Consider the following 25,480-nt stretch of genomic DNA (forward strand, 5'->3'; position numbering starts at 1 on the left):
CTTGTTTTAGTGTGCCACGAGTTTAATAAGGTTGAAAATCACTGCTAAAGTCTATATGTGTGGTGTGTGAAGTCTGTAAACATTCAAATTGCTTTATTAACTCAACAGAACTCGAAACCTAGGCCTGTATACATTATGTGACGCACAAAAATGTACATTTCCTTCCAAAGTTGCACAGCCAATATCTTTTTCTGCACAAAGCCTTCGTAAAATTAGAGGGAACATTGGTTGCGAGGTCGCTCGGTCAGAACTGCGATGGTGTCGCAGAACTTTCTTTATGGTTATCTTCCTTTCTCTATATGTTTTTCTCCTATAATGGATAAGGGGGGGAATAAAAGTAAATTGGAATGAATGTAAAAATTGCAAGTAAATCAGAAAGAAAAAAGTCCCGCCTCAATGGACACAAAAGAATCTACTGTGTCGACACTTTTTGTGAGTAGTAGATCCCTTGAATAAGGATAATGCTGGGGGTCCTCTCGATGTTTGCGGAGATATTAGATGCCGCTGGAGGTAGCCGCTTGATGTAAACCAGATAATAATAATAATAATAACAATAATAAAGATCTGGTTTACATCAAGCGGCTACCTCCAGCGGCATCTAATATCTCCGCAAACATCGAGAGGACCCCCAGCATTATCCTTATTCAAGGGATCTACTACTCACTATTGGTAACGTGCACTTACCTGTTATTTCTCCAAAAAGTGTCGACACAGTAGATTCTTTTGTGTCCATTGAGGCGGGACTTTTTTCTTTCTGATTTACTTGCAATTTTTACATTCATTCCAATTTACTTTTATTCCCCCCCTTATCCATTATGCCAGTATAAATTGATTTTATTTATTTGTGTATTGTATTTACATGTGTTTTTAAAGAAACAGTAAAAATTGTTATACCTTTTCAAATTTCTGGTATTATTTCATTGACTTGAGCGCTGCTTGACTCACCTAGTGTGAGTCTTCTTGTGTGTTTTTTTATAATATTAATCCAAGCTGGATGATGGGCACTATCGTATCAGAGGTACGCATTTGTTTTAACCCTTTTTCATATAGGTGGCAGTATGGCTATTGTTGTCCCGTATTGACAGACTAATATCTAGAAAGTCAATATTGTACTGGTTGTAACTTAAACAAATTGGAGTTAAGGTGAGAAACAAATTAAAGTGTAATCCCCATCAAAAATAATAAATAGGTCATCGATGTAACAGCCATGGAGGACCAGGTTCGCATCCCAGTCCCCATCCCACACATGGGATTGGTTTAAATTAGCGCAAACCTGGTCCCCATGGCCGTCCCCATCGTTTGTAAGTAAAACTTGTTAGAAAACACAAAATAATTGTGCTTAAGGATAAAGGAAATAGAATATGTTCCACACTGAGATTCCCATCCTGATCCAAATGTTTCCTAATTGCCTCTGATCCCAAATCATGAGGGATAATAGAGTAAATACTCTGGACATACAAGGTGAGAAAACATTTAGGAAAGAGACATCTCATACATGCATCTTCAAGTGCTTAATCCACGGATGCAGAATCTGATCACCATCACTACCATCGTCCGCCAGTCTGCATATACTGAACCTTGCTCCGTATTGGGCTTGGAATGCCGACAAAACAGTCCTGGTCACCACCCTTTGATGCAGCTAAGAGGAGTTTGCAAGTGGTATTGCATGACCTCCGTTACATGTGCACGGAATGGGTCCTACACAAGCAGAAACCTCCCAACAATCTGATTTGTACATAAAATATCGGGATTGTGTATAAATATGAATCAGACCCAAAGTTTTAATCTACATGAGTCTTAATTTCTTTCACATTAAAAATGGTCTGAATGGGCTTCCAGTGGGCAGGGTGCCTAGAGCGGCCACATTTTAGAGAGGCTCCTTCCAACTACCCAAAAAATCTGCCTGCATCGCATCTCCATTGTCTCATCCACGAACCTAACTCACCCCATTACATACTCCGCACCGTGGGGATTGCGGTGCCACCTTTTTGGAGCTGGAAACTTGAATATCCACCGGAGTCTGGCCTTCAGAGTGGAAGGCCTGCATGACTGCCTGAGCTTAGGCGCGAAACTCGGCGCCATATTGTGTGCGCTATACGGAGTCCAGACTCTGGCCTGATTACGCCTGCTCACCGAAGGACTGCTGCTGCCAGATGGTACTCCGCACTCCCTGCCGAGGGTGAACCCTTCTGCCCGCATCGCCTCCCTGTGCCGGAAAGTCCGGGCTGCCTGAAGTACATAGCCGGCCACGTGAGCAGTCCTGTGCCGCCGTGATACCCTGTCAGGCCCTGCTTGATTACCTCTCTGGCCCTCGACTGACCAGCACCCCTCCTGCGAGAGATGACTCTGTGCCCCAGCGGCTGCCGGTGGCCGTGGGAGGTGGACCGGGATGTTCCCCTTCCTGCCAGACAGTGATGGACAAGTACAGGGGTCCCGGTGATGGCTGGACGTACCGGGGTGCGAGGGAGCACTCTCACTGTCTAATCTCCTCGGCTGGTGAGTGACCTGGCAGGGTGGGGGTGCCAGACCCAGATTGCCCGTAGCTCCTCTGTTATAGGAATAGAGCCACTCAGAGGAGCAGTACCCACCCGATGAGCTGGCGGGCCCCACAGACTACTCCTGATTGACTGGGGTGGTGCTGCAAGCCTGTTGCTAAGTGTATACTCCAGACGAGCCATCTCTAGTTCTGCTGGAACGTTCTGAGACTTCCCGGGGAATAGCTTTTCTACACTGGCGCGTGGCATGGGCCTTGCTGGGTAACAGGACTTTGCTGCGCTGGACGACTAACAGAGGGGGATCATGACCTCTAGCCCTGCAGCCCACGCTGACCTTGGCTGGCGGCCTCTAGAGGCAAAGGCATCTCTCGCCCATATTGGAGGAAAGTGTGAGACGCTATTGCATGTAGGTAGGCAGGACAACCGACCTCAGGTGACTTCCACAGCTCATCAGCCTATTTGCCTGGTCCCCAGCCCTATTGCCCACATGGAGAGGTCATCTACCTGAACTTCAACCCTGCCAGTTAATACAGCCACGAGACTGACCAGGAGGCTCATTGATCACACACTCCCCTGTATTGCTGTTTAAGCTTCTTGCGATATCACCAAAGTGCACTTTCAATGCAGATCGGTGGTGACTGGTCTTGCAGGGCTCCGGAGAATTGCATGTAGATTCCCTCCCATCACCAATATGGTCTGTCAGCTCATCCCCATTTCTATTTGGTTTATACCCCATTGCTACACTCTTTTTTCTTTTAAGTTATCCTTTCCTTCCAGTACAATCTTCCTCTCCCTGCGCAACTCCTTCCCCCATACCATCGTCATCTTATCCCTGTACTCCCATCCACCCCACCCTATCCTTTTTATTTGATCTCCTGCAAATTTACTGACTGACCCCACTCTACACTGGTTCACAAATCGCAGGATCTACCTAAAGCAGATCCTCATACTCATTGTGAGCGATCAAGGAACAGTGCTGGACTGCTCTCTTTTGTTGTCTAACCTAAGGTTCCTGTTGAGTGTTCATTTAGCAGTGTTGCACTGCCATCGAGTGGACAATTTGGATATTGATTTTATTTCACTGTTTAATCCACAGTAATATAGTTAAAACTGTGTTACCACAGACAACTTGGATAGATTCATTGTACTCTTGCACATATAGTACAATCTCTATACAGTGAATTTGCATATTCCTTGTTTATACAATACTATTGCGTTTGGGGGACATTGAGACTTTCTCTATCCCAGGAGTCCCCAGACACTCCAGAATCACAACAACCTACAACCTCAGAGGGTATACCCGTCTCATCTTTACCCATACTTGAAATGGCTGAGGCCATTTCTAAAGTGCTTATGCCACAATTTGATAAAAGACTGGAAAGCACTGAAATAAAAATAGATGCAGTCTTAACTAGAATTGACACACATGCTGCGCGATTAACCACACTGGAGACAAGGGTCAGTGATACCGAGGATAGAGTCCAGACTATCCAATATGACACCTCTTTTCACTCCTCTACTATTCAGTCCCTTTTAGAAAACGTAGATGACTTAGAAAATCGACACAGAAGAAACAACCTCAGATTTATAGGTATTCCTGAGTCCTTTAAAGGACAACAACTCCTTGACTTCTTAGCCAAAGATCTCCCTTTAGCCCTAGATATCGCAGATATCTTAGACACTCCCCAAATAGAAAGGGCACACAGTCTAGGCCCAGATCGCCAAGAGAATAATACCAGACCTCGTCCTGTCATAGCAAAATTTTTAGACTACAGCAGTATAGCAGCAATTTTTAGAGCTAAGGAGCAGATTTGAACTGCTTATCACAAATCACCTTCTCTTGTAGTTCAATCTCACAGGATTATGATCTTCGAAGATTTTTCAGTGTTAGTCGCCCGAAAACGTAAAGCCTTTTCTGAGGTTTGTAATTACCTTCATTCTCATAATCGCAGATTCGCCCTCCTTTATCCTGCAAAACTCCGGGTCTTTGAGGATGGCCATCCAATATTCTTCAAAGACCCTGACCAGGTTAAACGTCACTTTTTTACCCCCTCCCTCACCTTCTCGCTCATCCAAGCCCCATGCAAGAGAGGGAAATGCTTAAAAACAAACCACGTTCACAAAATATTCTATTTCGTTAGGACTATTTTGTTAGGACTATTCATGTTAATACACTCTGGTTTAATATCCTATATGACTGACTTAGATTAGATCAGTGGACCCTTCTGTTTCTTAACATTTAAAAAGTGTTACTTAACGTTTAATGTTTTTTTTTCACATACTGTAAGTTTAGATACCCCTAATTATTGAGAATACTTTATTATATGTATTACTCATTTTTCTGGTTGCATATTTGGGCATGAGTCGTCTATTTTAGTCAACACCTACCCTTTTCCTTTGTTTGGAGGAAAATTTAAATTAGGTGTTTTATGAAGCAAAGCATTGTGTATATTTTTGGATTTTATTTGATATATTAAATATTCTGTGTTTGTTGTCTGGTGCTCACCCGTAGAGACACTCCATTGTCTCTTTGAATCTCTATAATGGTTTACCAACTACCAAGTCTGACCCTTATGGTTTAACAAATGTCCCAAATGGCTAAGTCATCTACACATCTGACCGACTCTACACCCTCTCGCAGCCCTGTTCAGTTACGCCTTGCCTCGTGGAATGTCGGGGGTCTAAATTCACCTATTAAGCGGAAAAAAAGTACTTACCCATCTTAAGAAGCTACGGCCCAATGTTATGTTTCTACAGGAGACACATTGGCAAACTGGAGATACTGCTACCCTTCATGCAACATGGATAGACTCATGTATTGCAGCAACTTTTCACAATAAGTCCAGGGGTGTTGCCATTTTGTTTAGAAGAGGTCTACCATTTATTATTCTGAACCAGTTGGTGGATCGACAGGGTAGAAATTCTACACTCTTGTTACACACTAGTCAATGTCCACGCACCAAATGCAGAATCTTTGATTTTTTTTCATGTTATCTCACTAGACTTTTACGGCAAAGAGAGAATTACCCTTTAATTTTGGGAGGAGATCTTAACACTGTACTAGATTGATAACTCCCCTCCACCTCACAGAATATTCCCCTCCTCATGGCGATCACTACCCTCCCTAATAACTTCTTTACATCTATCAGATCCATGGCGTCTCCTAAACCCTACTGAGCGTTCCTTTACTCATCTTTCAGTAGCACATGGTTCGTTATCACGTATTGACTATTTACTATTGTCCGATGTTTAAATGTCTCGTCTACACAATGCACGTTTACATGATATACTGATATCTGACCATGCCCCTCTTACTTTAACACTAACATTTCCCACACATGCCGAGACAACTTATGGCGCTTTCCTACACATCTAGCCACTTTGGCTGATTTTAAATCATTTCTCAAATTCCAGTGGTCTAATTTTGTAGATGATAATCTCGATCACTGGGACAACCCTGGCCTTATGTGGGAGACCTCCAAAGCTGTCATACACAGTGATATTATTAGTTATGTGAGCAGGAAGAAATGCGAGACAGAAGCCACCTGTACCTCACTACGCAATACAGTTACCCAGACCGTCACTGACTATACATCTAATCTAAATACTGAGAAATGAAACTCTTATAAACAGACCCGTAGCTTCCTAGAAGATTTCCTCCTCACACAGGCAAAACATAGTCTGGAGATCTTCAAACATAAATATTATCGATGGGGCAATAGGGCTGGTGGCTTATTAGCCACTATTGCTAAATCACGTAAACAGAGAAATCACATCTCAGCAATCCTCAATCCAAACACGCAGTCTCTCACCTCAGATTTACAGACTATCTTATCCTTATTTAACACCTATTACTCAACACTTTATTCCTCCTAAGTCATTAATACCGAACAACAAAAACTATTGCTGGATGAGGCTTTTCTGCCCAAATTAACCCAAGAACAACGTGACTTTTTGGATTTTGAAATTACAGATCAAGAACTTTCTGATACCATTAAGAACTTACCCATAAAGCTCCTGGCCCTGATGGGAGACTGGAGAATATTATAAAATTTTACACAATGATATTGCTCCACTCCTTCTAGACCTATTTAGACATATACTCCATACTTCCCCATCTCTACCCTTCTTTAACACCTCCCACACGATTCTCTTACCTATACCAGAAAAAGACCCCCATCTACTGGGTTCATACCGCCCTATTAATTTATTAAACACCGTTTTAAAATCATTGCAAAGATCATGGCCACCCGTGTACAACAAATCTTACCTACCCTTCTGACTGAACATCAGCTAGGATTCGTTTAAGGGAGACATTCAGTGAAGGGCATACGTTCAGCTTTGACCGCTTTAATTGCTTCCTCTAAAAACCCTCATGCTCACAATATGCTGCTTAGCCTAGACACACACAAAGCATTCGACACAATTCTATGGCCCCACCTATTTAAAGTTTTAACCCATAGAGAATTTGCCCCAGATTTCATTAGATTACTGAATTTCTTCTCTCATTCCCCTTCCACATACTTATTGATCAACGGTATGCGAGGTTCACCTATAGAACTGAAACGTGGCACCCAACAAGGTTGCCCCCTCTCCCCTCTCCTTTTTAACCTTGCCATAGATCCCCTTCTTCGCATTGGGATCACACCATATAAATCTTACAGTTTCTGTAGACGATGTTCTATATTGGTGACCCTCAACGTACACTACCTCTGGTCTTACAGAAAATTGAATGCTTTGGCAACATCTCTGAACTGAAAATTAACATTGATAAATCCAGGGTGATGTATCTCCACTCCACCCTTACTACACCTCCCTGGAGCTCATCCTTTCCATTCACCTGGGCTCCTACATATTTGGGAGCACTTCTACCCAGGAATCCTGCTCTTTTATATGAAATTAACGTCTCCTGGATCATTAAATCAATTAGCGAGGAGCTCAGGAGTTGGAAACACTTAACCCTTTCTTACTTAGGTAGGGCAGCCTATACTACTCATTACAGGCATTACCTATTATTCTTACTAAGAAAGATATCCAACAAATAAACAAACTATTTTGATAATTTATTTGGCAGGATGGCAGATCTCGCATAAGTCTCAGGAAACTATGTCAGTTTAAATGTAATGGTGGCATAGGCTTCCCTAATATCCTTGATTATAACCAAGCCTCTCTTATGAGAGTTCTGTCTGACTGGTTACAGGATCAAGATGTTTATGCCAATGTGTCCCTTGAAGCACAATTTTTACCTTTAATGGCTCTTAAATCCTTTTTGCATATTCATGATCAAGAGATCCCAGAAGAGGTTCAGGATAATCCCTTACTGATGACAACTAGATGGCTCTTGCATATTCTGCGTCATAAATTCTGCCTCAATGCCCATAAAATGAGTCATCTTCCATTCATACTAAACCCAGATTTCCAAGATGGAAGAGCGTCCTATCCTATGACAATGTGGAGGGTGGGTGGGATACACAGTATATGACACTTAATTGACTTCAATGCGAGGCCGCCCCTGACATTCCTCGAGGCTACTGCTAAATTTGAAACTATGCAGGCCTATCCTCTAGCCTACTACCAGGCGCAACATTATATTGCTTCTGTAATAAAAACTCTCAGATAAAGATTGGGACAACATATTGGACCATTGTCTCTCTAAACCAACCCCTTCATGTTAAGCCTTGTCTACATATCATAGATTTAGAGAAAATATAGACCATGACCTTATCAGCCAAGGAATGTGCCAATAGTTAACACAATTTCCATCCCTCTCTATGCATGATCTACTACAAGGCTTACTAAAATCTCGCACCCTGCTTACTGCTAGTACTTATCAGGAGTTATTTTTAAACATCTATCACAGGACATATTTATCCCCTCATAGGCGGCTTAGAATGGGATTGTCAGAATATCATATATGTCCTAGATGCGCTAGGGAAGAGGCAGATTTATATAATTGTCTTTGGGAATGCCCAGTGGTTCAGGGTTTCTGGAGACAAGTTAGAAGGGATGCTGAAACCCATTTAATTAACTTCATGCCCTTTACTCCAGAATGGGCTGTTCTTGGTATTCTTCCAAAAGGATAGAGATTCACCCCACGATGTAGAAAGTTACTTCTTGCAATAAGTGCAGCAGCTAAAAAAAAACTATTTTAGAAGATTGGAGTCAACCTGTTAACTTTCAACTATATAAAGAAATACTTGCTTTTATCTTTCGTATGGATTGGATTGAAACCATTTTTGACAAGGAAAAGAAATCCTCTTCCTTTTTTAAAAGATAGGAAAGCTTTTTTGCTACCCTACCTAAATCTCAACTCAATCCCAGATCCATAATACCATGGGTCTAACTCAATGGTATGAGAACCGCATCTTAGTGGGAGATCCCCCTATTGAGTTGTCTGGTGGGTGATCGTCACATTTATTGTTCTACCCCTCATTTTAATTGCTTTATACTAATGCCTACATACAATGTGTACATTCTATATACTTATGCATCATTGACCTATTCAAATTGTTAAATAATTATAGACAAGACATGTTATTGTGACCAACTTTATTTAGCAATACTTTATTGATGTCATAGGTAACCATTGAAATGCTCATCTCTTTTCATATGTATACTTTGCATGTGTACAATTTAGTGCTATTGCTTCAATAAAAAAAAAAAAAATTAAAAAAAAATGTTCTGAATACATCCCATGAGCCAAGGACAACTTAAAACAAATTCTGCAATCCCCAATTGTTTGATTTTTTTAGGTAGTAATGTTTACGGTTTTCTTTGCAAACACATTGTTGCCATTATAGATCATGAGGCATCTTGACATTTGCATTGGTTTTTTTCACCCCCAACATTAAGCAGTACTGTACCATGGACATGTCCTTCTAGGAGTCTCTTTTTTTTAGTTCCTTAGTGGTCAATAATGTCATAGGCTTTGTTTGTGCTTGTTTTGTGGTTAAATCATTTATTTTTTGGTTTCTGAATAAACAGATTAATCGACCAGAATATAGATTTTGGAGGCAGCATAAAATCCAGGTCCAAGAGTACAGTTTACAGCCGTTCCACTGTGATGCACGACTTGAGTGGGTGTGTCAGATTCCCAAAGGTAAGTGTTCTGCATGGAAGCATGGGCTGGCACTGTAAATGCCACTGGGAACTCCTAAAATCTGTAACCATTTATCTTCCATATAGAAGTTAAATTTATTTGTTTTTTAAAATCAATTTCACTGTGTTTTAATGGCCGTATCGGTTTGCCGGCAAAAGCTATAGCAGTAAAAACAGAGCCGGCCCTAGCTTAATCGACGCCCTAGGCAAAATTTTGGCTGGTGCCCCCTAGCACCGCCACTAGTTCCGCCTCTGATCCTGCTCCCCTTTCCCAGCACCATCAACCCTCATCATAACAGTCATCATTTTGGTGCTCCTACCCACAAAATTTTAAATAGAAACAGCACACACATTCGGTGCGCAGCCCAAACAGGGGTGTGTTCTTGCTGGGAAGGGGCATGGCCACACAATAGTACCCCCAATTCAAATTATGTCACACAGTAGTGCAACTGTATTCATATTATATCATGCGATGGTGTCCCTTATTCACGTTACATCACACAGTAGTACCACTTTACCTTATGTACATTACTCCTCACATTATTCACATTATACCCTTAGAAAAAAATCCTTAGAAAATATTGTATTTTAAGCACCTCCATGGTCACACTGTAACCCGGCACAAAGCAGTGTATGCTAGGCAGAGGAGAAGAGCTGCAGCTGCTGCTGTCACTTAAGGGGATGGGGCCCAGGACCCCCACTGGGCACTTCCATCAGACTTTGGCCTGGGTAATTTGTACCCCTACCCCTTTCTCTCGGCACCCCTGATAATACCACACAGTAATGCCCCTTACACATGACACACATTATTAATGTCCTTCATACACATAATGACACATATAATGCCCCTTACACATATCTTGCACATTATTAATGCCCATAAACACATGACACACATAATGCCCATTACACATATGTTGCACATTATTAATGCCTTTATACACATGACACACATAGTGATTGTTACACATATGTTGCACATTATTAATGCCCTTATACACATGACACACATAATGCCTGTTACACAGATGTCGCACATTATTAATGCATTAATACATGACACACATAATGTCCCTTACACATATGCTGAACACTATTGCACAACTAACCCACCCACAGACAGCACTTGCACAGCCGCTAACTCTGTGACCTCTGCCTCTGCTTGGATACAGATGTTTCCTCATACATCTTGCCTCAATAGGCCATGCAGCTCCTGGCCAGTTCTGCTAACGTTGGGTGCCTTTTTGGCTGAAAATTCGTTTTATTTGCATTGTTATGACCAGCACACAAAAGGAGCTTCCAATGATTAAAATGATATACGGTATGCCTATATTCTGTGTGCGACTGTGGCTGTACCTGCATACGGAATGCTATGTTACAGTGATTTCCATGAATACACTATTTGGTACTTATGTAGTATCTGGGCGTCCGATTTTGTGATTGTATGCCTTACCTTAAGGCATACAATCAGATGCGATGCGATTCGATGCGATTTTGCATAGGATTCAATGTTAAGAAGGTCCTGTTCATTTCCCCACTATCCAAGTGGGCATAGAGTTGATTTTATATAGCGTGGCGAGCGCAGCGAGCCACCGAAGCATGGCGAGCGGACGCATATTTCTTAAAAAGTATTCTGTGTCCCCTCGCAGGGCTAACTACGCTCGCCACGCTTCGGGCTCGGTGGCTCGCTACGCCCGCCACAGGTTTATATCCAACTCCATGCCCACTTGAATAGTGGGGAAAGGAAAAGGACCCCTTTTTCCCATTGAATTCTATGTTAAAATGGACTCAGACCATTTTAACATTGAATTCTATGGAAAAATCTTGACCATCGCATCGCATACGATTTGGTCGCGATGCGATGCGATCCGATCCGATTTCTAAATCGGACGCCCAGATACTACATAAGTACCCACTATTTCATATGCAGATACAGCCGCACTCACACACAGAATATAGGCATGCTGCATATCATTTTAATCAGCAGAAGCTGCTGGTGCCCCTAGGCATTCCAAATGCCCTAGGCAATTTCCTAGTTTGCCTATGCCTAAGGCTGGCTCTGAGTAAAAATGCATATTTTTAAGCATACCCATCTGTTCCTTCCATATATTTGCATACAGGTATGGATTGTATGGTTGACCTAAAGATGATCGACAGTCATTAATTCGACACCACTAGGTCGACATACTGCAAGGTTGACATGGGTCTAGATCGACATGGAACAAGGTCGACAGGTCATTAGGTTGACACAAGCATTAGGTCGACATGGTCTCAAAAGTCAAAAGGTCCACATGGTTTTTTTTTTGCTGTTTTTTTACCTGAATGTTAACACAGTCGACATGGACACAGGATTACGTGCACCACGTCCCCTCACAGGGCTTGCTGCGCTCATCCTGCTGCACTCAGAACACTATTTTATTCACCCACCACACCCTAGTGGATGGTAGGGCATTAAATACTGCCTGTCGGCACATGTCAGCTCAAAGAACAATGAAAAACCCTATGTCGACTTTTTGACTGTTGACCTAGACCAGGCATGTCCAACCTGTGGCCCTCCAGATGTTGTGAAACTACACATCCCAACATGCCTTGCCATAGTTTTGCTATTAGGGAATGCTAAAACTATGGCAAGGCATGCTGGGTGGAGGCAGCTCCGTGTGAGTCCAGGGGGTTTGATAGGAAGTCTGAGACAGCTCACTGTGGAGCAGGGCATGATAGGGAGCCACTGGTGCTGAGTGGGTGAAGGGAGACTGCTGGGTGAGCTGGGGAGACCGTTTCTGTGCCGCTGCCACAAAAAAAACCTCAGTGCTCGAAGGAAGTGTCGGTATGGCATACCGGTGTATACCAGCCCACTTCGAGCACTGTATATATATATATATATATATATATATATATATATATATATATATATATATATATATATATATATATATATATATATATATATATATATATATATATATAAAGATATTGACCGTCCGCGCCAGCTGTAAGTCCCAAATTTACACCAGTTATACCGTCCCTTGTAGGTATAAAATAGGGAGAGTGTGCACAATAGTTCCAAAGCTCAGAACTTGCAGCTACTTTTCTCTCGTGTAGGGGGTCTCTGGAATCCACAGAGAAACAGATCTAGGAAAAGGCAGAGAAAAGGCGCTTCATGGTGCTGAAACTTCAATAAAAAGTTTTATTATTTAAAAAGTAACAATCCACGGTACAAGTTGAAGAAAACCCGTACCATGGGCTGGGTACCACAAGGCATAAGGTATAAAACCAAAGGCAAGGCTGCTCACACACTGCACCCGGACACCATATGACGAAACGCGTCAGGGCGTTTCCTCCGATCACTGAATCCAGGACGCGCTGTTTCCCAGTACGCTTCTCTGCAATCCGGCCCTGCAGCGTTTTGAGTGGAACCGGTGTCCGGGTACAGTGTGTGAGCAGCCTTGCCTTTGGTTTTATAACTTATGCCTTGTGGTACCCAGTCCACAGAGTTTTTATACATGGTACGGGTTTTCTTCAATTTGTACCGTGGATTGTTACTTTTTAAATAATAAAACTTTTTATTGAAGTTTCTGCACCATGAAGCGCCTTTTCTCTGCCTTTTTATATATATATATATATATATATATATATATATATATATATATGTATACACAGTATATATACATACAGGAGCGTCAACAGCAGTGTAGACCCCTGGGCATAGCAACGTAGTGGGGCCCCTACCGATCCTCCAGTGGTAGGGGTGGGGGAAGCTTTGATGTCCCGGGGTGGTAGGGGGTATATCAACCGCTCAGCATGTAGGGCCTGGATCAGTAATTTCCACCAATTACCCCTTTACTGCACAGATGGTGGGAGATGGGGTGGGAGAAGGGGGCATTGGGCTGAATGAAGGGCCCTGATACTTAACTTCCAGGGTGGTAGAGGATGTTTAATACGCATAGATTTCTTAGATTTTAATGTAATTAAAACTAGAGAATCCCACCTACCAAATGGTACTGGGCATTAGGGGATCAGAGTTCAGGAGGTAGAGCAATCTGCCAATGAGTATATAAAATGACATACCAGGTGTGTGGAGCTGGAGCAGTAACCAGCTGCTGGAAGGCTGATATCTCTGGTTCTGGGAACAGTAGAGACAATTTACTAGTGTCCATCAAAGGGGGAGAGTCCCAGCTTTTGGAATATACCCTCAGAAAACTCTAAGTCAGACAGAACCTGAAATATCTGACTGGGAAGAGGAATTAACAGGCTTGGATGGGGACCACTGTTTGAAGTCAGATATCTCTGGTTCCCAAGGGCCGATTTTTAAAATTCTTGTACCCATTGAAATAAGGGACCCTCAGCTTTCAGCCTAGGGCCCTTAGACTCCTGGGGGGGGGTTCTGGGTACTCGGAAACCCCCCTGCGTGCGCCAATGACAGCACATACATGGCAGCATTGTGGAGGCACAAAATGATGTAAGGAGTCTTAAATAACAAATAATTCAACAGACTCCATTATTCAGACTCCTTAAATCACTAACTGAGATTAGAACAGTCATCACTCCGATGGTCAGCAACATGGAGTCGTGACCCCATGCCGAGAAGGCCGGGATCCACTTTGGGGACAGGACTCACAGTTTGAGAACCGCTGAAATAGAACAATGCTGATGAACCTAAACAGTAAGCACAAATCGGCACTTGTGTATTATCACGACGCCCGATTTGCGGACGATTTTCGGCCGATTTGATCTGCGATGCAATTTTGCGGCCGATTTGCGTCCGATTTCGGACGACTTTTTGCCGATTTTCGTCCATTTCCTGACGATTTGCATGTTATTCCATCCTTGCACACCCCCAGGTACTATGCGTTTGGTATGCGATGTGATTTTCGGGAAAATGCCCCTGATTGTACAATGAAATATCGCATAGCAACGCATGCCACTTGCGATGTGATTCGCAATGTTAAATGCACCCCCAGTGGGGGTATGAAAAGGTCGAAAGGACGTGTACCACCGCCCCTCGAAGGCTCGCTGTGCTCGCCACGCTTCGGGTTGGCGTTGATAGTGGGGGTGGTGTTGACAATGGGGGTGCATTTAACATTGTAAGCACCCATCAGGGTGATTGTACAATTATAAATCGAATCGCTTCACATGCATCACATGGCATGCATCACATGCCACTATATTGCATGCAATGCACTACGATGTGCAAGGTGTGCAATGATGGAACAGCATGCAAATTGACTGGAAAAAGTGCAAAATCGGCCGCAAAATCGCATCCGATTCTTGCATGCGTTTTGCGGCCGATTTCATGGGCACCGTGATAATACACAAGTACCCACAAATCTCAAGGGAACATGTGAAGAAGTAAACTAGCTTGCATATCATTTATCGAGAAAGAAAGAAATACAAAAGGAAAAAGATGAGGGCTGCGATGAAGGCTGGGGTAGAAATTTGCCAGCGGTCACAATAAGCAAAGGAAAGATGACAAATATTCCCCTTTCACACACTTTGTATAAATAACCCAGGTTGGGGACTTGTTGACCCAGGTAGAGGTACAGTGTGAATGTACCACACTGAATATCTTGGGCCGACCAAACCCGCATTTTGACCCGGGTTATAATAGGGTTAAACCTGGGTCTCTCGACAAAGTGGAGGGCAAGACTGGGATATCCTATTTAGTCTGGCATACCGTACCATAAACCAATGAAAATAGACCACATAGGCATTTTCTTTAATTTGCATAGTGACTGAAGCTTTGGCGACTCTTTCACAGATTACTGAGCAGGATTCCTCCTCTGGGGTATCCCTGAGATCTGATTCCTTTTGCAACCTATATTTTGGACTAGGGGGTTCTGTAGCATGCAATAATCAAACTATAGTGACAAAATCAATCCTTGTAAGAGGGGGTTATTTAAACACAGCTGTTCTAATGGGGAGATGAGGGGTTGCACAGAATAGTGGAGGGAATTAACAAATTGTTTTAGTTGGAGATAAGTAGGAACATTCATATCTGGGAAAGTAAATTAACTCTGTGACCCAGATTCATAAATGTACCTCCTTCCATAATGACTGCCACAAATCTGATACCTTTAGCAATCCAAGGTACCGCAGAAGATGCAGTAATACCAGAGGTGGAAAGCGGATGGATGAAAGGAGAAGGGGTAGAGAGACGCTTGAACTTATATATACATTGCTCACATATAGTGAGGGTGAAGGAGACCATTGGTTGGAAATCCCTAATATTGAGGAAATAGAGATACTGTAAGCGTACAAGCAGCAGATTCTAATTCCACCCAACTCAAAGTAGTTATTAGCCACAGCTTAGCTGAGATGTTTAGCCAAATAATACAATTTAATATCTGGAAACCCTCGGGCACCATTGGAAGACTCGAAATGTGAATGTGAAAATTTACTTCTGGGGACCCATTTCCTCCAAACAAACTGAACAAGCCATTTATGAAGTTGGTAGACATTGTTATTCAGTACACTAATTTGTAGCATCTGAAATAAATAGAGAAGCCGTGGTAGAAGACTTATTTTCATAGCTATTATTCTACCAAACCAGGAGATATAATCAGATTGCCATCTAAACAGGTCCGCCTTAATAGAAGAGCGGATCATAAGGTCCTAAGAACAAGTCGCACCCAATTTTTCTTTGAGCTGCCCGGCAACTCCACGGGAGGCTCACATACGATTTGGCACTTGATGTGCCAATTTTTAATCGGTAAGTGGTAAGGAGCGGTGGGGTGGGTGTCCTGTGCTGCGCCGCAGCAGACATTGAGGAGCAGTGGGGAATGAGGTGGGTGCTGAGCGGCAGTGGGCGGTGACCAGCTAATCAGAGGATCGCCTGATCACCGCCTGCTGCCGCTCAGCACCCGCCCCACTGCTCCTCACCGCCCACTGCTGCTCAGCATCCGCCGCCCAAAAGTAGGACATGCAGAAAGGTGTGTGCCAGTGGTGCAGTACCACTGGCACACACCTACGGATCGTACCAACACATCGTGGGTGCTAAAAAGCACCCACGATGTGCCGCTGATGGTCCCAATCCAACAGATTGAACCCGCAGCAGGTTCAATCTGTAGGGTCCGACCTGATGCTCACAGGACCGTGCATCGGGTTGGATGAGATTGACACATGAGATTTCTCGACCCGATCCATCGGAATTGGATGAATTCAGACCAAATCAGATAAGTATATGGGGGCCTTTAGGATAATTGGCATCATAAAGACAATCATAAGTGCGGGTGATAAAGACTACTGGATATTTCATTTTATTAACTCTCCAAGCAATGTTGTATATAGGTTTCAGAAGGTCCAATGTATATACCTTTTAACCTTTTTTTATTACTATTATTTAAGGTTCTTTACTGAAGAGTCCAGAGTGGTATCAACCAGGTAATCACAATGCAGATAAGATTCTTGATCAAATTCTTGATAAAAAAAAAAACAAGTTTCACACCTAATAGTGGAATTCTTACAGTTGGTGTACATTTTTTTAATAGTAGACAAAATACACAATCTAGTAATCGGTACCCAAGTATTCTGTATCGTTTAAATTAACTTTTGCTTCATACATGTTTATGCAATTCATTTCTATCTGATACTTTAGATTGGAGACATAATAAGGGCCCTCCAGTCGTTATTGAAGGTAGTGAGTATTGGTTTGTGTCAGAAACAAAACTTACCTACAAGGAAGCTGAATTGTATTGTGCCAGCAATGGCAGCAAGTTGGCGACTATAGAGTCCTACACTGAAAAGAAGAAAATCCAGGGAACAGCTGCATTGGTAAATATTTATTTTGCTTTATTGTTAGTTGTATGAACTGCTTGCCCACAGCTTGGTGTTTGATGTGTGCATTGTAAATTGACATACTGATGGAGCTCTCATCAGAGCGGCTCCTCCCATTACGCTGTCCTGAGCCGTCCACCAGAATGGGGCATGTGCGCACGAGACAATCCTGATATCTGCCAGGTATAGAAATATGGCAGAGAGCGGCTCCACCTGTATGATGAATCCATTTATTTATTTATTATTTATTTATTTATTAACCGTTTCTTATATAGCGCATACATATTCCGCAGCGCTTTACAGGGTATATTTGAACATTCACATCAGTCCCTGCCCCTACCACATGTATACACACACACACAGACATTCTAGGGTTAATTCATTGGGAACCAATTAGCCTACCAGTATATTTTTGGATTGTGGAAGGAAACCAGAGTACCCGGAGGAAACCCACGCAAGTACGGGGAGAATATACAAACTCAGCACAGTTAGTGCCATGGTGGGGATCGAACCCATGACCTCAGCGCTGTGAGGCAGTAATGCTAACCATTACACCATCCGTGCTGCCCCAATCCATGAAAGTTTTCTAAAAAGAAGTGTGTGTAAAATATCTTATATAGTAGGGTTGTTTAATAAGACCTTTCACATGTGTAATTTTCTCTATTGCATTCTAATTTCCCACAAAGATCGAGCAGGTAGACCACTGCTTCCTTGCACGACCATTAGACAGCGCCTCATATCAGGGATACTCTCCCCAACATCAGGTGTGAGATGGGGCTATGGAAAACATGGACATGCATAGTGTGATCAGAATTCTGCATCTAAAAGGCACATCAAAAGCTGAAATTATTCGCCAGCTCATAAGGGTGTATGGTGATAACATTAGGCCACGTCAGTGGCGTAACTACCGAGGGTGCAGGGGGTGCAGCTGCTATGGGGTGGAGCTGTTTCTAGGGCCCGCTGCTCCCCCTGCACCCAGTCCTGACTGCACCAAAGATCAGCGGTAGTCAGCACTACCTGCTCCCCCTTACTACAGCCTACTAAACTTGTGCCGGCCCCCCGCAAGCTGCAGCGCATCCACGGAGGGAAGCGGAGGGGGAACCGGGGGAAGCGGCGTCGGAAGGGTCCCCGCCGGCTTGTCGCACCCCCCACCGCCTCCCTGCACCCCCCCCCCCCCTAACCCTGTCCGTCTCCCTGAAGCGGAGACGGACAGGGTTCCCGTCGCCTTGCCACCCGGAATCTAAATCGCGCGTGCTTGTGAGACACACGCGCGTCTCAGTCAGATGGAGCGCCTCGCTGCTGGCGGATCGCCAGCGGAGATAGTCTGGTGGTTCGCCAGCAAGAGGGAGCCCGGCGAACACATCAAACACATGAAATACACACAAATATATTTTATTTGTGCACAAAACAAGGTTTCAAAACATGTAACAAAGTTTGTGTACTATCTCAGGTACTGAATTTGAATGCCGAGCAATCATGTCCTTGCACATATTTAGTGCCAGTTACTTATCATGTCCTCAGTAGTGCCAGTTACATATCATCCGCAGCCCAGCTCTGCCGTACATCGCCGCCCTTCGCATATATAATTATCGCATATGCTGTAACATATGCGATAATTATGGTAAAGGAAAGCTCTTGCGTTAAGAGCTGTCCTTTGCGGTCGGGTTTCCCATCGGGACCCGGCGGCTCCCCCATCCCTTCCTTACCCGGCACTGTGCTCAGTGTGCTGCTGCTGCGGCGGGTGGGCTGGCTCTCCTCCTCCCTGCACCCGGAAGAGGATCATAGTGCAGGCAGGAGGAGGTCACAGGTTCGGGCAGCACAGCTCTGTGCTGCCTGGACACAGGTGAGGGGGGTCGGTGCGGGGCGGCGGGGGTTCGGTGCGGTGCAATGGGGATTGCGTTAGAAGCCCATAGGGGGATGCTTAGAGCATCCCAAAATGCGGTAAAAACCCAGATAACGGGGTTTTTACAGCATTTTTAGTTTAGAGAATCTCCCCCCATGTCCTCAGTAGTGCCAGTTACATATCATGTCCTCAGTAGTGCCAGTTACATATCATGTCCTCAGTAGTGCTGTTACAGATGTCCCCAGTGGTGCTTTTAGCAAGAATAAAAATGTTCACTTTTTGGAATAATTTGGATAATGGATATTTGGATAAGGGCCCTCCCCCGCCCTCCCCCACTCGTCATTTACCCGACTTCGGGATCCCGACTGTCAAAACTCTGACAGCCACCTGCTATTTTCCCTCCTGGGGGTCCACGACCCCCATAGAGGGAGAATAGAATAGGTGGGAGCGTAGTGAGCCACCGTGCCCGCAGCGTGGCGAGTGCAGCGAACCTGCAAGGAGCTTTGTTGCGCTCACCATGCTGTCTGGGTCCAGCCAATCGGGATCCCGACGCCCGGCTAATGACTGTCGGGATCCCGACTGTCGGACCCCTATACCACACCCGATTGTGTGATGGTCGCACGATCTTTTGGAGCACACGATCTGCTAACAATCTGCTAATGATCTGCATCCAATCTGATCCCAATCCGATCTGAGTCTGTATCCAGTTGAATGGATCTTTTACAGAACGTACCTGCAGCAGGTACGATCTGTAAAACATCCAAACGACAGCAGGGATGCGCATCGGATTAGAATTTGATTGGAATCGGATCTAAACATGCAAAAACATGCCCAATCTACATACAATCTACATCCAATCAGTCGGAAATGGATCCAGATTGATGGAATTGCGCCCTAATCCTTCTGGTGTGTACCCTACATTAGTTTGCATGTGGGGTAGTGATGTCAGCTGTCGTTGTGTGTGTATATACTGTATGAATATGCGTGTACTGTGTGTGTGTATATATATATATATATATATATATATATATATATATAGATAGATATAGATATAGATATAGATATATAGATATATAGATATAGAGGAATATTACTCCATATATACCCATATGCAGCACACATTCTCTACAGGAAGACCTTCTTAGCAGACAGTGACTGTGGATGGACTTTTTTGTATCCCTGTAGATAGAATTATTGTATGCTGAGACCACTCTTTTTACTCTTGACAGGTTAAAAATATGTATCAAAAGTGGTGGATAGAGTATATATATTTCGATTTTCATTATAGGTAAGTACTTATTGCATTAACAGCTCAAAGTTTCTGCTTTTAATTTGTGTGTGAACATTTTTATAATAACTGTGATAACTATCACCATATCAAGCTTTAAAAGGATCGGTTTGGTTCTGTAAGAATTGAAATTAATTACATTTTATTCATTTAATTTTATTATATACATTTTATTATATATTAACTCCTGTACAAAGTTTATTTCTTTATGTGTACAAAATGAATATACATTAATTATAGGGCAAAATCAGTTAAATAATAATGGAACTTTAGGCAGTTCTTCTTAGTTTAAGTACAAATTTTAGCATAAGAAGTTTCCATATTTTAATCCATAAAAAATCCAGAGCATGCAGATAAGGTCCCTACATCACAATTTATACATTGTGGAAACTGTAGCTGAAGATTAATACACTTAATTAGTGAACTTTTGTATTGTGTGAAATATGGTTAGAATTGTATGTAAGATGGCCTGTATTGCAAGTTGAGTTATAGGTGAAAGGTGTTAAATAGAGAGCATATGATTTGGAAGGGGGTGTGTATTGTTTTGTTTTATTAAAAAGGGGTTACAGAGTAAGATGTACATTGATAGTGTGGAGGGTACAGTGACATTTGCGGGTGTGTGCGTGCGTGTTATTTAGGTGTGTGTGCAATAGTATAGTAGGGTGTTTTTGAGTCAGCGGCTCCCCACTGGCGGAGGTTACAACACAGGAAAACAGTAGGCTGGGAAGTAATAGGGGTGTGTGGGCATAAGGGGGACTAAAGAGGAGGGTGGGGGACACTGTGCAGCTTCTGCCAGTGGATGAGGGTCCAGCATGGCAGCACAGGAGTATAGGACAGTGGCCCTGAGTCAGCGTCTCCTCCTACTGGGTGGAAGTTAGGGTGCATGAGAGCAGGAGGCTGGGCTATGATGCATGATAGGGGTATGTGGGCAACACAGCGTCAGCGACTCCCCAGTGGTGGAAGTTACGGTTCAGGAGAGCAGGAAGCTGGGTAGTGATAGGGGTGTGTGGGTATGAGGGGGACTAAAGCTTTTGCGCTGGTGCAGAGGAGGGTGGGGGACACTGTGCAGCTTCAGCCAGTGGGTGAGCGTCCAGCATGCCAGTGCAGGAGTACCTGATGGTGCCCCTGAGTCAGTGTGTTCTCCCACTGGGAGGCCGTAAGGGTGCATGAGAACAGGAGGCAGGGTGGTAAAGCATGATAGGGGTTTGTGGGCAACACAGGGTGAGCGGGTCCCCACTGGCGGAAGTTACAGGGCAGGAGAACAGGGGACAGGGCAGTGATAGGGGTGTGTGGGCATGAGGGGTAGTAAAGGTTTTGCGCTGTTGCAGAGTAGGGATGGCCATTGGTGCAGACGCCATCAATGGTTGGCATTGATGCCAATTTTGCACCATGCCATCGATAGTAGTAACATATTACTTGAATAACCATCGATTGTTGTAGCTAGCGATGGTCATCCAATATATCTGACTGAATAGGCCGTGGGTCAATCAGAACTCGGTGGCGGGACTTCCGGGTGTGGGGGGGCGGAGCTATGCTCCGTGTCCCGGCACCTTAAAAAAATGTGAAACTTGATTGGTTCTCCTTTGCCATTGATGTAGGGAAACCATCTGGTCCTCCCACATTGATGGCAAAAGTATTCAACATCGGCCATAAACCATCGATGATTTGAAATCATTGATGGTCGATGGGCATCCCTAGAACTGGAGGAGGGTGGGGGACAGTATGCAGCTCCCGGCAGTGGTTGAGCGTCTCCTCGCACTGGGAGGGAGTAAGGGGGTGTATGAGGGCAGGAGGCTGTATAATAGTGGTATGTGGGCAAGACATTGATAAAAGTTGTGGCGCTGGTGCAGAGGACCGTGGGGACACTTCTGGCAGTGGGGGGCCTTGAATCGCTGGAAGGGGGGTCCGCAAATTGCGGGAGGGGGGTTGTGGGGGTCCGTGAATCGTGGGAGGGGCACGCGGGGTGACGTGAATAGAGGGAGGGGGAGCGCGGGGGTCCTCGAATCGCGGGAGGGGGGTGCGGGGGGTCATGAATCGCAGGAAGGGGAGGTCGTGGGGGCCACAAATCGCGGGAGGGTGGGTGCGGGGGTTGCCGTGAATCGTGGGAGGGGTGTGTGTATCGTGGGGGGGTGTCACGGGGGGTCACGAATCGTGGGAGGGGGCGCCGGAGGTGCTGTGGGGTTCCGTGAATCGCGGGAGGGGGTCCGCAAATCGCAGGAGGGGTTGCGAGGGGTGCCGTGAATCGCGGGAGGGGGTCCGCAAATTCCGGGGGGGGCGCAGCGAAGCATGTGAGGGGGCGCGGTGGTGCCATGAATCGCGGGAGGGGGCTTGGGTCCGCAAATCATGGCAGGGGGGGCGCCGTGAATCGCTGGAGGGGGGGGTCGCGGGTGTCGGGGGGGGTTGCTGGCAGAGGGGGGGGGTGCGGGAGTAATGGTGGATGGTGGCTGTGGAGCAATGGTGGATGGTGGGTGTGTACTGTAGCCCTGGCTGGGAGGGGGGATGTGATGTCAAGGGGGTGGGATGTGTAGAATGTTATACACATAGAACACTTTTCCCTGGAGGGGGCGGATTTGTGTATCCTGCTGGGTGGGAACGTTACCTACACAGGGGATGAGTGACAGATCTGGCTAAATATATGAGATAATTAATATACACACACACACATATAATATAGTCCACCAGACAGACCCCTGACACCACTTGTTAATCATAGAATATTAGAATACAGTGGACAGTGTTTATTTCAAAACTTACACTGGCTGGCTGGCTGGCTGGCTGCAATCATATACTGGGGCACTGATGATGGTGGGCCAGGCCTGGATGCTGGAGAGGGAGGCAGTGTCGTTGCACCATAATAGAAGTAAGGAGTTGCTGCTGCGTGGCTCTGTTGTCCCTCCTCCACTACTCCCAGCATGCGCCGTGGCAGGGAGAGGAGGTGGGACAGACAGGGAAGGGATGTCTCTGCTGCGAGCACTGTCGCCTGCGTCACGTGGGGGTGCGCCGGGCAGAAGTTAATTACAGTCTGACAGTGCCGGGGCAGCGGGGGGAGGCCGCAGCGAGCTCTGTACGCCGTGAAAAGTACTGTAGGTAAAAAACGTCACCCAGCCGAGCGCAGAGCTACCACCCCTAGGCATAGGCTGCCGCCCTTGGCAATTGCCGAGCATGCCCATGCCTAGGGCCGGCCCTGCCTCTGCCTGTGCTAATTGTGTCTCTTTGGTCCTGAGGATTGATAGACCAAAATGATGTATGAGTCACAGAACGTATACTACGTAAATAGGCATGTGATCAACTCTGCATCGCCCACTAAGTATATTGTAAATTTGACAAGGATCTTTTCTTCTTACTCCTCTTTTTCTTGTAGATTAAAACCTTTCCAGACACTTAACGGTTTGCGTGAGTGCCCTTATATTTTATATGCACCTGTTTATTATGGTAAGTGTGCTTGAAGATTTGATTGATTCTTGTCTGTGGTATAATGTCGGTTTTGGTGACTTAATGCATATGAAATTTTTGTCCCCTTTCAGTCAACGTTAATTCCAGTGATTGCAATGAAAGACGTCCATTTATATGTAGCAGTGATGGTGTTTCCCTACTGGAAATATCAAACACTAAAATATACAACTCTTCTGGAGGTTGCCCTGCAAATTGGACCTCAGTTGGAAACAAGGTACTGTACGGTACAAAAAAAGAGCACAGGATTACTTATTATTATCTGATACTATTATTTATCTTGTAATAAGGATTTTCACATTTGTGAAGATTGGAAATCTAGAATTAAATGTAGGGGTAATCCAATTTGGACAATCCTTTAATGTGACAGACACGGCTCTTCTGCACACCTTCCAGAGGGCCGTGAATTGGGATGCACTCAAAATCCCGACAGTCAAAATCCTGACAGCTAAATAAAAACTGTGAAAAACCCATGTCGACCTCGCGACCTGTCAACCCAAAGTCATGTTGACTTTTTCACCTGTCTACATTCTATATATATCGGTATTTGAAACTTGTCTGGATTTTAAATGTCGGTATTTTGACCATGTCGGGATTTTGACCTTGTCGGGATTTTAAATGTCGGGATTTTGACCGTCTGTCAATAGCTGTCGGAATTAGCTACTAAAATGTTATAGTGCTTATGCTGCTGTTTATTAGGACAATATTGGAATATACACTTTCAATTGGGAATCACATCTGCTCTACAAGAAAGGTGTCTTAAGGAAAACCTCAAGGTTGGCAGCAATTCCAGAAAATTGTGCAGTGGCCAAATATTTGCACAGACGTGGGGTAAAGCCAAAGGTAGATAAGGTAGAGACAGTAAAACAGTTGCCATAAAAGGCAATCCCAACTACAACATTCCATATTTCTGAGTTTATCTCGTTGCTGCAGATGGAAACTATGGGCCTTATTCAGAGTTTAGCGCAGAATCTAAATCTTTATCAAATTTACAAAACTGAGCTGCACTGTAGGTGGGGCTGATGTAACGTGTGCAGAGGGACTTAGATTTGGAGAAGTTATTTTATTTCTGTGCAGGGTAAATACTGGCTACTTTATTTTTACACTGCTTTTGCAGTCAACTCGGAATCCGGCCCTATGTTACTTCTACGGTCACCGCTATTAAGGGGAGGGATTTGTGGCAATGTAAGGTACTTACCTAATGTTTATACAGTTGATTCTACTCTCACTGATCAGATTATATGGGCCAGTTGGCTTTATATAGGAAAGTGAGGAGTTGTCATATTGAGGAAGACCTAACATTTAGCTGAAGTACCCGGCAATTAGAATAGAGCTCGGTGACTATTAGGGTTTAGGTACTCTTTACTTAGAACGGCGCCCACGATTTTGATCGTGGGCATCGTTAGTAAAAAATCTCGGGCATTGAATGCACTAAAAAATCGGGTGCGATGCGACCGACGCGATGCCCGCGATTTCCCATAGGGAACAATGTTAAATGTCTCAATTGACCCAATTTTCCTGTTCAATGCCTCAATT

The 25,480-nt window shown here is 44.4% G+C and overlaps 1 protein-coding gene across 2 annotated transcripts in view; it reads left to right on the forward strand.

The window, feature by feature from the left end:
• Window positions 1-25,480, forward strand: part of LOC146020677 (lymphocyte antigen 75-like) — a 341,840-nt gene that overhangs the window by 17,008 nt on the left and 299,352 nt on the right. For both annotated transcript variants that reach the window (XM_083153965.1, XM_083153966.1), the window contains exons 8-13: window positions 9,480-9,594; window positions 16,935-16,970; window positions 17,185-17,360; window positions 20,436-20,494; window positions 23,856-23,926; window positions 24,019-24,161. In XM_083153965.1, coding sequence (XP_083010091.1) covers window positions 9,480-9,594; window positions 16,935-16,970; window positions 17,185-17,360; window positions 20,436-20,494; window positions 23,856-23,926; window positions 24,019-24,161 — 600 coding nt within the window. The remainder of the gene's footprint in view (window positions 1-9,479; window positions 9,595-16,934; window positions 16,971-17,184; window positions 17,361-20,435; window positions 20,495-23,855; window positions 23,927-24,018; window positions 24,162-25,480) is intronic.

This window comes from Crinia signifera, chromosome 7 (assembly GCF_055691185.1).
Source record: "Crinia signifera chromosome 7, ASM5569118v1, whole genome shotgun sequence".
NCBI lineage: Eukaryota > Metazoa > Chordata > Amphibia > Anura > Myobatrachidae > Crinia > Crinia signifera.